General features: G+C 37.8%; 1 protein-coding gene across 1 annotated transcript; it reads right to left on the bottom strand.

Annotated features, from left to right (window-relative positions):
* Positions 1-4,772: 4,772 nt before the first annotated feature.
* Positions 4,773-9,512, bottom strand: LOC127385681 (fibrinogen-like protein 1-like protein). Its single transcript, XM_051621649.1, has 2 exons — positions 9,365-9,512; positions 4,773-5,958 (listed from the first exon to the last, which is right to left on the bottom strand). Exons 1-2 carry the CDS (start codon positions 9,510-9,512, stop codon positions 5,258-5,260), a joined length of 849 nt encoding a protein of 282 aa, XP_051477609.1. The 3' UTR covers positions 4,773-5,257.
* Between the last annotated feature and the right edge of the window lie 5,958 nt (positions 9,513-15,470).

The raw sequence follows: 15,470 nt of genomic DNA, 5'->3' as shown, positions 1-15,470 counted from the left end.
TCAGTTCTATCCTTTCTATAAATATTTGAGGTGAGATGCTCTGGAATGTTAGTTTGGGCCAATCTTCATACATCTATTACATGCTGTAGTGGGACATTGCAGTGGTGACACAACCCAGTTGCACATTTCAGGGATTGTATTAGTCATCCTGAATTCATCCTTGCTCTCAGTGAGATTGTTAATAAAATTTATTAAATTATCATATCATCAAACTGTTTCCCTACAGATATGTAATTCCTCCATGTCAACAACCACAGTACAAGTAATTAATATTTTTTATCCTCAATTTCCAGATGGGAAAATTGTGTCAGTGAAAGATTAGCAGTGTAGGAATGTAAAAATATGTTCTCTAAATTCACATGATTGATTTTGTAACACACCATACTGTGCCTATTAATTTTTTTGCAGTAGCATATGTTTGCTTATTAAAGGGAAGTATGGGTCTTTATAAAGACGTTTTCATCAACTTTCCTCTATCCTCTTTTCCTGTGTACACTATGTACAAGTTGGTTATCATAGTGGGTTTATATTATATTACACTGGATCGGATATTCAGTAAACTGTGTTTGATTTTTAGCAAATGAAATGTGTCCCTCTGCTGTACAAGCTGTAGTTAAAGGCAAAATTTATAAGGTAGTAACAGTTTCTGCTAGCTGCAGTGTTGTTGCTGAAGTAAAGCATCAGCTTCTATTGAAATTAAATGGGATCTTTTTTTGTTGGTTTTAGCTTCTGCTGAACTAGAGTGTTCTGTAAATCTTTGTAGACTCTGTGCTCGGTAAATGTATTAGAATCACAGTGATGGATGCAACAATGTTGGTTCAATGTACTTGTGAAATACGTGCCCAAACTAGGCTGCCAGCACTTTGCCATGTGAGATGTTACATGGCCAAACGTGAGTTACACTGTAAATACCTAATATTACATGAAGAGGTGTGTGATGCTTTATTATTGTGTAGGATGTTTACTCTTAAATCGAAACCACAAAAAGAAAAGCTTGTCTTCATCAGAGTATCAGTCAGTACTTAATTCTATTTTGTTTTCAAATTATATTTTGTACCTTTAAAAAGTGTTGTGGGACTTCTACAGTGTAGAATGATTTTGTTACCTGTATTTCTGTCCTTTTAATTAATCTTTTACTAATCCTATAACTGATTATGTTCATGGTCATGGACTGGTGAAAAGGTCTTTTTTTTTTGTAAAATTATATTTTATTTATACGTAATTACATACACATACATATAGATAGATATGTATGTATGTATTATCAATATAGGTGCAAAAATATACATCCCTAACTAAGCTTTTCAGAGACTCAAGACTCTTTAATATTTTGGAATACTGACTCTTCCCACAAACAGGGGGTATAATTCCTGTCTCTTCCTTTACATATGTATCAGCCTCCCTATATATTCCAGATCCCCATAAATTATCAAGGAACATTGATTTTCTGTAAATATAATTTAGGTTTGTAGATATGTACTTGGAAAGAGTTCCTGAAATTTTTAACTGGGTATAGAACACCTAGTTCCAGTTCACCTTCTGTGAGTACTTAGTACAGAGTGAAGAGCTTTTCAAAGGACAGGAAGTTGAGACAGAACATAAATGCAGGGTTTCCTTTATAGAAAAATCCTGCTGAATGGAGGAAGAATGAAATCAAAAGGGTTATAGAGAAAATACTCTAAGTACCTGCAAAATATTATAGAGCATATTTTGCCATTAATTGTATATTTCAATTGCTAATCATGCTTCTTCTGCTCAACAATGCATGTCAATTAGTAACTGCTATTAACTGTCAAAAAAAAATTTTATATGTGGATTTTCTTCCTCATATCTGTTACCCATAATGAGACCTGCACTGGGATATATGGACCTGAGGAGTCTAGGTCCAGAGACAGTGATGCACTTAAAGGCAGAATCCATAACTGTACTTCCTTAGCACCCTTTAGATACTGTTCCAGTTTTAGAGCTGAGTCTCATGAGAAGTCCCAATCTCTAATTTAATTATTCCAATCATTTTATTTACCACATAGGGCTTTTCTCAGAAATCTGTGGCAATGCATCCTTTTCCTATTTGATAGTTGACCTAGAATCATAGAATCATTAAGGTTGGAAGGGACCTTAAAGATCAAGTTCCAACCCCCCTGCCATGAGCAGGGACCCCAACCACTAGACCAGGCTGCACAAAACCTCATCCAACCTGGCTTTGACAACCTCCAGGGATGGGGCATCAACAGCCTCCCTGGGCAAGCCATTCCAGTTCCTCACCACCCTTACAGTGAAGAACTTCTTCCTAATATCTAAGCTAAATCTCCCCTCTCTCTATTTAAAACCATTACCCCTTGTCCTATCACTATCTTCTCTGATGAAAAGCCACTCCCCAGCTTTCCTGTAGGCCCCTTCAAGTACTGGAAGGCCACTATAAGGTCGCCCTGGAGCCTTCTCTTCTCATGACCTGAACATGTCAGACTAATTTAAGTAATAAATTTTAATGCAAATGTAGCTAAGGATAGTCACATACCTGAAGGAATAAAAATGTCACCAGGATGTGGTAAGTATGTTAAATTTAAATGAGAAGTCATGATAACAATTAAGGAATCCCATATCAATCTGGAAGATGCTGCTTTTGCATAAATCACAGTTGTTATGAAACTGGATATCCAGTTTGAAATGGAATTGAATACCTGTGGACTTTTTTCAGACTATGGGTTTTTGACAGAAATGTCTAAGATGCTTCTGTAGGAAACACAGGTTCCAAATCACCCCTTCATAGTTTGGGATCCCTGAAATCTTTGTACTGAAGGAGAATTTTTGTATTGTTCTTTTAAAAAATACTCTAATTTTTGGGGGACATACATGCTTCTGTCTCCTCCTTCTTTGCTCCAGGAAAACAAAAAAAATCAAACAGGGTGGTGTAACTTTCCTCTGAATTAATTTTCTTTGCTTTCTATAGACATGGAAATATTATAAAGGAATCACTTGGGCATAGTAAGAAACAAGTACTTGTTTTCTCAGTTGTACGTAACAGTCGAGCTGGAGTTACAGTTTAATGTGATCTGTACATCTAGGTGCTCCTCTGCTGGAAAAGACTCTGCCCAAAAAATTCCAAAAATTAAGAAAAATTTCAGTGAAGACAGTCTTTTGCTAAGGAATTACGAAGTGTTAGTCCACTTTTTAAGGCTCCATGTCCTTCTCTTTAAAAGCTCTAGAAAGAAGAGCTAGTGGGTGTATTGGAATATTCTTGCTTATTTTCATTCACTACTTAGTCCCAAATCCAGCTCCAGTAGTCTTTTGCCTCCATACTGGGTTTAGAAGCGTGGAACATACCTCAGTCCCTGAGTTCCATTAAATGTCTTTGTTTGAACTAGATTAATCTTTCTGTCTTGTTTTTGCTTGGAGACTTGTTGTTGCTAGTTATTATTACTTTTAAATCTTTTTCCCAATCTGGTATTCAGTGTCAGCATAGGCTTGTAGGGATACAGTTCATACTAGAGAGTGCCTTCAAAACTGGGCAGCTGGATTTGGGCTGCTGGTGCCCGAGTCATTCATTCAGCTTATTTGAACAGTCCTTTCCTCCAAAATACTCTAAAACAGGCCAACGGTGGACTGCAGACCAGGTTATTTGCCTTTGAGGATCAGATGCAGCCTGCTGGCTTTCAGTTGTGCACTTCCATGTCAAGATTATTCAAACATGGTTTTGGAAGGCATGTGGGAATCTGGCTGTATGACCAGGAGTTTGAACAAAAGCTACAGGAGAGTGGCAGCACTCCAGGGGTTTTCTTGTACCCTCATTACAACTTTGGAAAGTCACAGTGTAACCTACATTGACTCAATTATATAAACTGAATTCGGCTACTGTCCATTTCTTCCCCTATTGCACTTCCATCTTTGAACACAATTTCAGGGAAAATCATCAGATGCTGCAAAGTAGATATGTATGCTATATTGGCCTCATCCTCATAATATATCTGTATATCCTTCTCAAAATGTTGCAGTACAAAATATCATTGCAAAAAATAAAAATTGCTTTCTTGGCTTTTCCACGTCCAAATTTATTTCTCTTCTTAAGTAATTCTGGCAGTCTTGATCTTCTCAAAACACAGTACAATTTATTTTCTGTGAAGTAAATTTAATGGAAATTATGAGATTCCATTTTTAAATTAAAAAGGAGGAGTTTACCAGTATCTGTTAGTTGAGTTTCTGTCACTGAAATATCTCAAGAAAACACGTAAGATATTCTAATTATTATTATGACATTTTTTATAATGCAACAATGAAAATACTTCAGTTGTCATTCAGCTATTCCAATGATACAGAAATGTGCAAAGTAACCGAAACAGCTGTAAAAGAAAAACAAGATCTTCAAGGTTATCAAAACTGAAATCCCTTTATTTATGATTTTAAAACAGATTAATTTATCATTATTTTAAAGATTCTTTCTTCATTCTATAATCAGAAAAAGGACTATTTTTATAATGTCAGTGTTGAGTGCCAAATCAACTGAAGCTAGCAAATGTGAAATAAAGCCAACACCCTCTTCTTTTCTCACAGTGATATTAGAAAAAGAGAAAGCTGAAACACATCATGGAAGAGGGAGAAGAAGCAGTGAAAAAATGGTAAACAAATTGGAGTAATATTCAGGGAAAACAGAGCAATAAGTAAACAACTGTGAAGTCAATTTTATCTTTTAAAAATTTATTCACTGCATTTCTTGGGGAAAAATTCAGAAGAGTTGTAAGCTTTGGATTAGTAGCTTTAAATGGGAAAGCTGATGATCCCATTAGCTCTGGGTGCTCTAAAAAGAAGGCAGAAAAGCCTATGCTGAATACTTCATTGTGCATGGGATCATTAAAAAGTAGAGATAAAAATAAGAGTCAATGAAGGGGGAAAGAAGTCATGTGAAGATGTGCACTTGTAGGAGACCAACCAGGAACATTCTGGAGCAAAGCCTTCTGAATTGCATACATGTACATCTTGTACAAGACATCATATCCTGGTTTTCATACCTGACTCCTCTTATGGCTAAAAATGCTATAAAATTATTTAAATCTTCTGGTAGAGGACTCAGTTTCTGACAGTGGCGTGATTAGTAGCTCTGTGTCCCAGTCTAGTCTTAGACAATATGACATCATAAATCCATTGCAAAGACATAAATTCAATTTTCAATTATAATTGCTTAGTGTGATTATTCAGTCACTGTGAGTTCACTTCAGTTGCCGGACAAAGAATCCATACCCCTTTCAAAGTACACATGTCTGATCTACAATTCAACTTTCTGACACAGGCAGGACTTGGTTGAATATGACAGACTGTGGTCAATGGGTTTGATCATCATCCATGCAAACTTGCACCTATGTTGCTTGTTGCAATCCTTTTGCCAGTATATCGCATTCCTACGGTTTAGATTTGCTCCAGCACAGGCATCGTACCACCAGCCTCCCCCAGGAATGCCATTAAGTTCCAATTTAGCACAATTCTGAAAGTAATTGTCATTATCTCTGTCCTTGGTGGTGAACTTCTGGTTGTCATGGAGATAAGCTTCTGTGTCCAGGGTCAGGGCATCAGTGGCGTTGCCTTTGTATAGACCAACCCTGATTCGGTATTGAGACTCTTCATCTTCAATAAGGAATGGTTCGTACTGTCCCCATTTGATTTCAGCATTTAGGTTTACAAGTTTAACTCCAAGCATATATTGCACAGAGCTGCTAGTTAACTGATGCATGTATTCATTTCCTAACCAGTGGTTGTCATGAACAGAGCCAAATCCATATTTGTAATCGTGCCAGGTCCTATCAAAGTCGACAGTACTATTGGCTGTGATGTGTTGGATTACTGTCCAGCCACCATCCTGCATGTTACAAAAGACAACAAATGGGTCCTCCTTCGGTTGGATGATGTAAAGACCATCTCTGGAATTTCCTTTGGAGAGCTGAAAAATCTCAAAACAATCCCTTGGATAGTCTGAGCAGGGACAAAAAAGTTTTAAAGTTAATTTCTGTTCAATTACTAAATTTTAGTAGAGTGAGTGAATGATTGCCTTCTGACTGGAAGCTGATGCTGACTTCTTTCTAGCTGATGATCTATTCCTCAGCTAAAGGGGGAAGAGTTCAGGGCAGAACATGCAGGAAACATTTAGAAATTCAAAAAAGGGTTTGTTACCCTGTCATACAACAGAAGTGTGATTTTGCATCTATGACAGAACTACGGTTGAAAAGCCAAAAGTTATGTACAGACCATTCCTTGTCTTCCTGTATTCTTCCAGTTTGAGTAGCCAGCAAGTTCGCAGTTCCCTGTGCTGGACCATTGTCTTTAATTACTAGAGCTATCCTTATCCTCAACATATAAACCTAATTTCTCTTTAACAAATTTATACTTCAGGCATCTGTAACATTTTTGCATTACGTTCTCGTAAGTATGCCATGTGTTCATTGATAAAACGGAAACCTTATAGCAAATTTATTGCCAATACAAAATTTATGAACACTTTAGGATTTTCTTAGGTAGAGTTCTTGTCACTCAAGCTCCAGGCTAATCTTACCACTGATCTGCAGGCAGAACTAGTGCATGCAGTACTGAACACCAAGATCAGGAAAATAGGTGAAAGTGCTTTTCCACTTTATTGCTTATGCACTAGACTCAGAGGGTGATGAAATGTCCTATAAGGCTTGGGATGACCCACTCTATTGGGCTGAAATATATATACTGTGCTTTTTAAATGTAATTTGCTTATAAGTTAAATTCTTGCAATCATATAGTATCAAGCATCTCTAAGACTTCAGCACAAATCTCTGATATTTTACAATTGACTGGAAGATTTCTAACAACCAGAATAGAATTTATTTAAATATACATTTCTATTTGCATGAATTCATATATAGAGAATTCCTTTTGTAGAGAAGGATGTTATTCAATGTCTGTTCCATTACTCAGAAACATGTTTATGAATTCAAATCACCCACTTCTCCACAGACTTGAAAGACAAATCATTATTCTATGGAATAGTTGTAACTTATATTTAAATAAAAACTTGATAAATTTTATATCTCTGTGAGAAAATATCCTACAGACCACCTGTGATGTAAAATGACAGTTCTTCACACGTATGAAATTCTATGTTCTTTCCTGACAATGAGTGACAGGAATTTAGATGCTGTATTTAGAACATTATTTTTTTCTTCTGGGACACTGTTAATTCAGGAAAAGTATAGCAAGATGTCCGAATTATTTTTCTTTCAAAAATCGGCACAAAAAAAAAAAAAAGGAAAAATATTTCCAAAGATAAAGCACAAAAACTCAGAAAAAAACTCTGCTCAAATTACTGACCAGATTGCTTCTGCTGATCCTTTTACTGAACACACTGACTCTTTTCAGACACTGTTCTTCTGTTCAGGAAAAGATAATCTCATTGCATGGTCTCATGAGCAACAGATCACAAGTACACTGAACAGTTTGGTTACTGAGAAAAAAAAAAAAAAAAAAAAAAAAGACCCTCATCTTTCTGGAAAGACAAAGGGACCATGAGTGACTATTTTATCTACTATTGGTCCCATAAGGAATTATATAATGATGTCTTCTTCGCAGACTTATTAAATTTCTTCTTTTCCAGCTGGAAAGCATTGTAGATTTCAATGACTATCACTACTTTGTTAGAAATACCCATCTGGTTCCCAGTCTAATTTTATTAATGTCCATTTTCCATCTTTTTCTTTCTTGTGTCATGTTGTCCTCTGGTTAAATAGTGCTTCTTCCTTGGTAATAAGCCTTGATTTACCATAAAGACAACTATATTTTTAATCAGCCTTTGTTTTGTTAGGGTAAACTCTGTTAGGATAAATAAGTTCTTTCATTATTTAGTGTAAGATAAATCTTCTGTTCATTAATTGTCTTAGTAGCTTTTCTGCACTGCCTCATTGCAAATTAATCTCCTAGAATACAGGTAAAACTGCACACATTATTGCAGATGGCCTGATATAGTGCCAGTTATTCTTCCCGAGTCTTATTAAAAACACCTCTGTTAATATATTTTTAGGATTGCCTTTGTACTGCTTAGTTTCCTTTAATCTAGAGTTTGGTCTTTGGATCTTCTGTACTTAGTTTTTCATCTGTGTATTACTTGAGAACATCTGATTTATTTATTTTTTTCCTGTGTAATATTCTGATGCTTTCAATTAGCATTTTTCTACTTCATGTTATCATTAAATTTTTTCAGCACATTACTATTTTTGTGTCAGCATACTTAATGAGACTACTGAAAAGATCAGCCACATAGACAAATACTTCCAGTCTACCCTTGACTTCATGGTTTACTTTTCTACCCAGGTCATTATCATTTTCTTTTCAATCTCTTCTGAAAATATGATGTCACCCTACCTTCTTTGATTAAATATTGTATAAAGTATTGTATCCAGAGGGATTAAGTCTGTTAAATAGTATTATTTATATTTTCAGTATTGTGTTAAATATAGTCTTTTATATTTGATATTTAGAAATTTAATGGTACTTCTAAGCCACTCAGGAAAGCTTTACAGGAGCATATATGCTTTCCAACGTCTTAGTTTTATGCCTTTCATTGTCTAATAGAATCTACAGCCATGAATAGAATATTTCCAATTTCAATACTATCTGCATGGCATTATTAAATATCCTGAAAGAGCAGAACTATGCACATGACTCTGTACCCCAGTTGTTAGAACATTCTCCTGGTAGATATAGCTTGACTCCAAACCTAATCCCATTATTTTATAGAATGATTATTTATCTGATTTATATAGTGATGTCCAAGCTAGCAATATATACAGTGACATTTGCATTTGTCCTTCTTGGTGAATATTATTCTTGCAAAATAGAACAACTTCTATAGACAGACAATGAGAAAATATTTTAGGCTGACTGTTACAGGATTCACTGTGAAAGCGGATTTTATAAACCCTCAAGTGCCATCAGTCAGAGGAGGAAAATTAACCAGTCTCACTGTTGTTTTTGTGTACATTGTATGTGCGATCTCCTCTGGTAACTGTAATTAGAAAACTTACAAAGCTGGACGTTGCAAACAAGATAGGCCAAGGGATGCCTCTGTTACAGGTACCAGCAGGATTTAGCACTATCGTATCTAGATTACATTTTATCCCTCAGTAACTAAGACTAAGTCTTCAAATGCCACAAATTTTTTTACAAAATATCTATTAATTTGTCTTGAATTAGATAGCAGCTGAGCAAAGGTTTTAAAGGCTCTGGACTTTGGGGCATGTTCTTATTGCAAAGTTTTTTTGCAGGGCTAGCTTTCAAACACATAGGCTAAAAATGTTACAGTGAAGCAATAAAGCAAAGCACACCATGCAACCATATCACTCACTTTCTTCATGAGTACCTTTTTCATTGATGTTACTCAGTCTCTCATAGCCTCTTTGGGGGAGAAGGTGGGCGTTAGCCAAGGCCACTGCCTCTTTGGTGCTCACTGACACCATGCAATGAGAGAGGAAGAACAGAATAAATCCTGCTGAGATTATCAACAGCATCTTCTTTCCAAGTCAGTCTTCCTGCAGCAGTACAGAACTCTAACACATACTGGAAATGAAAATGGAAAGATTTATGGCTTTCAGTATGAAAATACTGAAGGAGAAAGGGATTGAAATACCTAGCTTCAATATAGTCAGCGTGTGCCAAAATTGGCTTCTCTCATCTTTCAAAGACCTCACCTTTTCCTCATGTCTTAGCCTCCATTTCTGAATGGCCATTCCTCTGACATGGAGCAGTGTCCTGCGACACTTAGAACATCCCTCAACTCTGTCACCTTGTGCCATGTTGGGCAATGAAATATATGTGTGGCAAAAAGTGATAGAAAGTAATGTAATGACAAAAGAAAAAGCACATCTTCTATTTCTCAGAATTTAATTTTGCTTATTCCCCATGCCCAAACCATAGTGAAATAGAGGCACCAAAGGTCAAACTGGCAGAAACGGTAACACTGGCTCTGCTGACTGTCTGTAGTTCAAACAGTTCTTAAAGACAGCTTTCTGAGTGCTGGGAATATTTTCATGTACTGGAGAACTCACTTCAGGATGTCTGGACTACTCCTTTTATGAGTTTCCATCTACAGCTTCAGATAATAGTCACAGGTTTACATCAGATTTAAAATTATTATTAAAAAAAAAAGTTCTATAAACAGTGAAAATAACTTTTCTTCAGCCTCTTGAGAAACTACAGGAGTTCAATATCCTGAATCAAAACTGTTTTGAGCCTCGTTTTTTCTTCCTTTTGGCTTTACACATCTAGTAACCCTGCATCCCACACAGCAGGAAGGCTTAGGCTATTACTGGACTAAATCCTGGGGTCCTCACTTAGGCAAATCCCAGTTTGACTGAAGATGAATTTCTATATGAATGACAGCTTGGATAGTATCAGGATAACAAATTTTTCCCATCCTCTCAAAGGACACATTTACTTAGACTCTAGAGAAACTCTTTTAATTTTTGTATTTCTGTTTTTTAAGGACTGATCTCCCCACCGTGGCTTTGTCAAAGGCAGAAGTTGATCTAGCAAGCAGCAGCAAGCATCAGTCACAGCTTATTTCTGCCAGTGCCAGCACAGGGTCTAGAGAGGCCAGTACCCTTCTCCATAGTGGTTTATATTGCAACAGAGCCACATTTCTTATAAATTTAATGGCTTAGCAGTTAATTTAACAAACAGTTTTCCAGAGTGAAAAAAAAAAAATCAGCACATAAAAAAAAAAATGTTCAAGATAAATTATTGTAACAAAGTTCAGGTTTGAGAGTTAATTTTTAAACTCACCATACAGAAAACCAGCAAAACGGAATTTTCTACTCCACCTAAAACTATTAGGTAATAATTCTGATTTACTATTAACATACAATTTGCTATTTATGCAAAGCTGGTTGTTTTTGACATTAGGATTGTAATGAACTGGAAGACTACCTTCCATGAAATTCAACACAGGGTTTCTCTTAAAGTATTTAAGCTCTGCTGTGTCTGCATTTCCCACTGTTATGCATTCTTTTTCCTGAAAGCTTCTATTTTTGTTGCTTTTAGTAGTTATAGTAGTTACAGTATACATTACTTAAAATCAAAACCTAACCCACAAGCATTAATAAACTTCAGGAAATCTGTACTTGGACCTGAAGTTATTTTTTTAACTGTTTTTTTCTTTTAGCATTTTTGAGTGAGTCAGTGTTTTTTTCTTCCTTCATATTTACACATTGAAATAATTTATCAATCAATTTAATTCCAGAATAGAACTTGGTATCATTAAGAAGGCAACTGAGAAAGCATCACTAGGCAAGGCACCTTACCTCTTTCGAGAGAAGCCTGGCAAAGAAAAATTACACAAAAACAAATGAGCTCACTCTCTACAATTGTACTTTGCCTGCTACTTAAGTCCAGGTGAATAAATGAGCTCCAACACGCTATCTCAAATGCAGCAAAATTTCATCTTCATTATTTCACACTGTGTGCTTACTTTGGTGGACTTTGCTCTGACATAGTACACTTGGAAGTAAGAATGTATGAAATATAAAGTACAAAGTTCTTCTGTAAGGATTAAAACAGCATAGTAATTACATTGAATTTCCTTGATAAATAAATAAATAGACATAATGATGGAGAACCATGAGAAGGTTTTAGCTTACTTACTGATGTTGACCCCCAGGCAGATGCTCAAATGTACTATATCATTTTGCATAGGTGAATTAACTGGATGCTATACTGCTAGTGACATTTAAAATTACAGACACAACTTGATTTAGAATCCTAAAATCATATAATCATTACAGTTGGAAAAGACCTGTAGGATCAACTGTGAGGGACCAGCCCTCAGGACATATACTTGCTGGAATTGGTGTTGAAACGCCATTGTAACCCCTAAACAAAGTTCTGTTTGCATCCCAAAAGGCCTGCCTGAGAGGATTGAGACTGTATTGGTGGCCTGCATATGGCCTGAGGCTGCATGTACAGCAAATGAGATAAGGATGGAAGGGTGGAGGGGGCAGGTCCACTCCAGCTGCTGGGCCTTATGACTCAAACACATTTGCTCATCCTTGCGAAACAAGGAGACTGCCTATAAAACAGGGGGCTGCAATGGTGGGCTTGGGGAGCCTGACTGACACCAACTCTCCCCCACTGGCTGACCCAACACTGGATCCAGGACTGGTGATTTTCTATTATCTATCTCTAAACTTTTCTTCTCTCTCTCTTCCTTCCTAACATCATTAAGTAATGCAAGGCCTAACCATGATTTTTTCTCAGGTTGCACAGCTTAAGCATATATGTATTGTACTCTTGTGATCTAATTGTCAGTCTTTATGATCATGCAGCCTAAGATAATAATTGAAGTATCTGTATTCCTTCTATAGCTTTAAGCAAACCTAATATTCAAATATAGACCTTGAGTGTTGTCTCACCTTAATCTGATCAAGAGGTATCAGATGGTCGAGCATTTCCTCAGACCATAACATTTTAATCAATCTCCTTGGAAGGGCAAGGTCTGAGACAAAGGTTGGATCCTGCTGCACTGAGGCTCCTCTCTGAGAAGGAGTTCAGAAAGCAAGGGGGTCCAATCTGAATCTCCCTGGGATGCCCTACTCGGGTCATGACATCAAGTCCAGCCATCAGCCCACCACCACATCCACTAAACCATGTCCTTAAGTGCCACATCTACACACTTTTTTAGCACCTCCAGGGATGGTGACTCCACCACTTCCCTTGGGAGCCTGTTATAATGCTTGACTAGTCTTTCAGTAAATAAATTTGTCCTAATATCCAATCTAAACCTCCCCTAGTGCAGTTTCAGGCCATTTCCTCTCATCCTTTAACTAGTTACTAGGGAGAAGAGACCAACACCTCCCTATGTCCTCCTTTCAGGTATTTGTAGGAAGCGACAAAGTCTCCCCTCAGCCCCCTCTTCTCCAGACTAAACAATCCCAGTTCACTCAGCTGCTCCTTGTAAGACAGGTGCTCTAGACCCTTTAAGCATTAGGAACAAACCATAACCCTCTTGTTACTTCATGTCAATGAAGTATGCCAATGAATCAGCAGCAGTGTCTCAGAGCTATAAAAAAGGAAAAAGCAATAAGCAGAATGGGCTGGTCAACAGGTTTCTACTTCAGTTCATTTGGATTAACAATAGTAAATTAATGTTAATTCAGGTAAAAAATAATTAATTAGATGAAGTACTTGTTGTTATATATGTATATGAAAGTTGTACTGTCTATCTGCACGGTCTTTAGATGATGTCTAATCTATCATTTACCTTCTTCAAGATGAGCCGACATTGGAGTTTTTTGTGCTTCTTGATCCAGCCTGCAACCTACTTTGTTCAGATTCTATCCCTGAAACAAGCCACAATTAAAACTGATGGAGCATTTAAGTCCTGTGCAAGCTCTACTTGAGGATTTGTACTATGCATAATTTCTGTTCTTCAATAATTCATCCTCAGTGAAAGCACAAAATGTGAGGATTTGTATTTCATGCATAATTAAATAACTACACATAAGAAATGTTTTTGGGAAGATTTGCTTGTAACATTTAAAACTCAGTGGTACTTATCTTCATTTTTCAAATACAAGCAATGCTTTATTATACACAATGATGATCACAGGGAGTCAGAACAGTATCTTTTCCCTGACAATAGCACCACAGAGAAAAGTTTAAGAACATATTCTCTCCACTTTTAGCATTTGCAACTTAGAGAATTTCTAACATCACTTGTTACTTGGGAGAAGAGACCGACCCTCACTTCACTACAACCTCCTTTCAGTTAGTTGTAGAGAGCAATAAGGTCTTTTCTCAGCCTTGTTTTCTCCAGACTAAACAACTCCAGTTCCCTCATCTGCTCCTCATAGGACTTGTGCTCTAGCTTAGTTGCCCTTCTTGGAACATGTTCCAGCACCTCAATGTCCTTCTTGCAGTGAACTCCCCAAAACTGAACACAGTATTTGAGGTGCAGCCTCACCAGTGCTGAATGCAGAAGGACAATCACTTCCCTAGTCCTGCTGGCCACACTATTTCTGATCCAAGACAGGATGCTGTTGGCCTTCTTGGCCACCTGAGCACACTGCTGGCTCATATTCAGCTGGCTGTTGACCAACACCCCCACAGCCTTTTCCTCTGGGCAGCTTTCCAGCCACTCTTCCCCAGGCCTGTAGCATTGCATGGGGTATGCCCAAGTGGAGGACCCAGCACTTAGCCTTTTTGAACTTTGTACAATTGGCCTCAGCCCATTGATCCAGCCTGTCCAGATCCCTCTGCAGAGCCTTCCTCAAGCAGATCAACACTCCCACCCAACTTGGTGCCATCTACAAACTTATGGAGGGTGCATTCAGTACCACCATCCAGATCACTAATAAATAAATTAAAGAGAACTGGTCCCAACACTGAGCCCTGGGGAACACCACTTGTGATCGTTCACCAACTGGATTTAACTCTGTTCACCACAACTCTTTGGGCCCAGCCATCCAGCCAGCTTTTTACCCAGCAAATCGTACACTCATCCAAGCCATAAGAAGCCAGTTTCTCCAAGAGAATACTGTGGGAAACCATGTTAAAAGCTTTACTGTGTTGAAGGCTTTTTTTTTTTGTCCAAGATGACAACATCCACAGCTTTTCCTTTCTCTCATCCACTAAGCAGATCACCTTGTCACAGAAGGAAAACAGGTTAATCAAGCAGGACGTGCCTTTCATAAACCCATGCTAACTGGGCCTGATCACCTGGTCAAACTGAACAGGCTTCTAGTTCCCTGGATCCACCTTCCAGCCCTTCTTGTAGATGGGTGTCACATTTGCCCACCTCTGGTCAACTGGGACCTCCCCTGTTAGCCAGAACTGCCGATAAATGATGGGAAGTGGCTTGGTGAGCACTTCCAACAGCTCTCTCAGTACCCTTGGGTAGATCCCATCCAGCCCCACACGCTCGTGTGTGTCTGAGCAATGTAGCAGGTCACAAACCACTTCTCCTTCAATTTCAGGGGCTCCATTCTGCTCCTTGTTCTTCCAGATCAGGGGGCTGGGTACCTGGAGAATAACTGGTCCTACTGCTGAAGGCTGAGGCAAAGAAGGCATCAAGTATCTCAGCCTCTTCCTCATTCTTTGCCATTATGTCTCCTCCTGCATCCAATAAAGGATGAAGATTCTCTTTAGCCCCCTTTTGTAGCAAATATATTTATAGAAACACTTTTTCCTGTCTTTTATGTCAGTAGCCAGATTCAATTCTAGTTGGACTTTGGCCTTTCTCATTTTCTCCCTGCATAGCCTAACAACATCCTTATAGTCTCCCTGAGCTGCTTTTCCCTTCTTCCAAAGGTCATAAACTTTTTTTTTTCTTTTTTCTCCTGAGTTCCAACCAAAGCTCTCTGTTCAGCCAGGTTGGTCCTCTTCCCTGCCAGTTTGTTTTTTCACAAGGACACGGTCTGCTCCTGTGCCTTCAAGAATTCCTTCTTGAAGGACGTCCAGTCTTCCTGAACTCT

This window comes from Apus apus, chromosome 5 (genome assembly GCF_020740795.1).
Source record: "Apus apus isolate bApuApu2 chromosome 5, bApuApu2.pri.cur, whole genome shotgun sequence".
Lineage (NCBI taxonomy): Eukaryota > Metazoa > Chordata > Aves > Apodiformes > Apodidae > Apus > Apus apus.
Note: the sequence above shows the minus strand (reverse complement) of the source record. Positions and strands in the feature narration are given on the sequence as shown.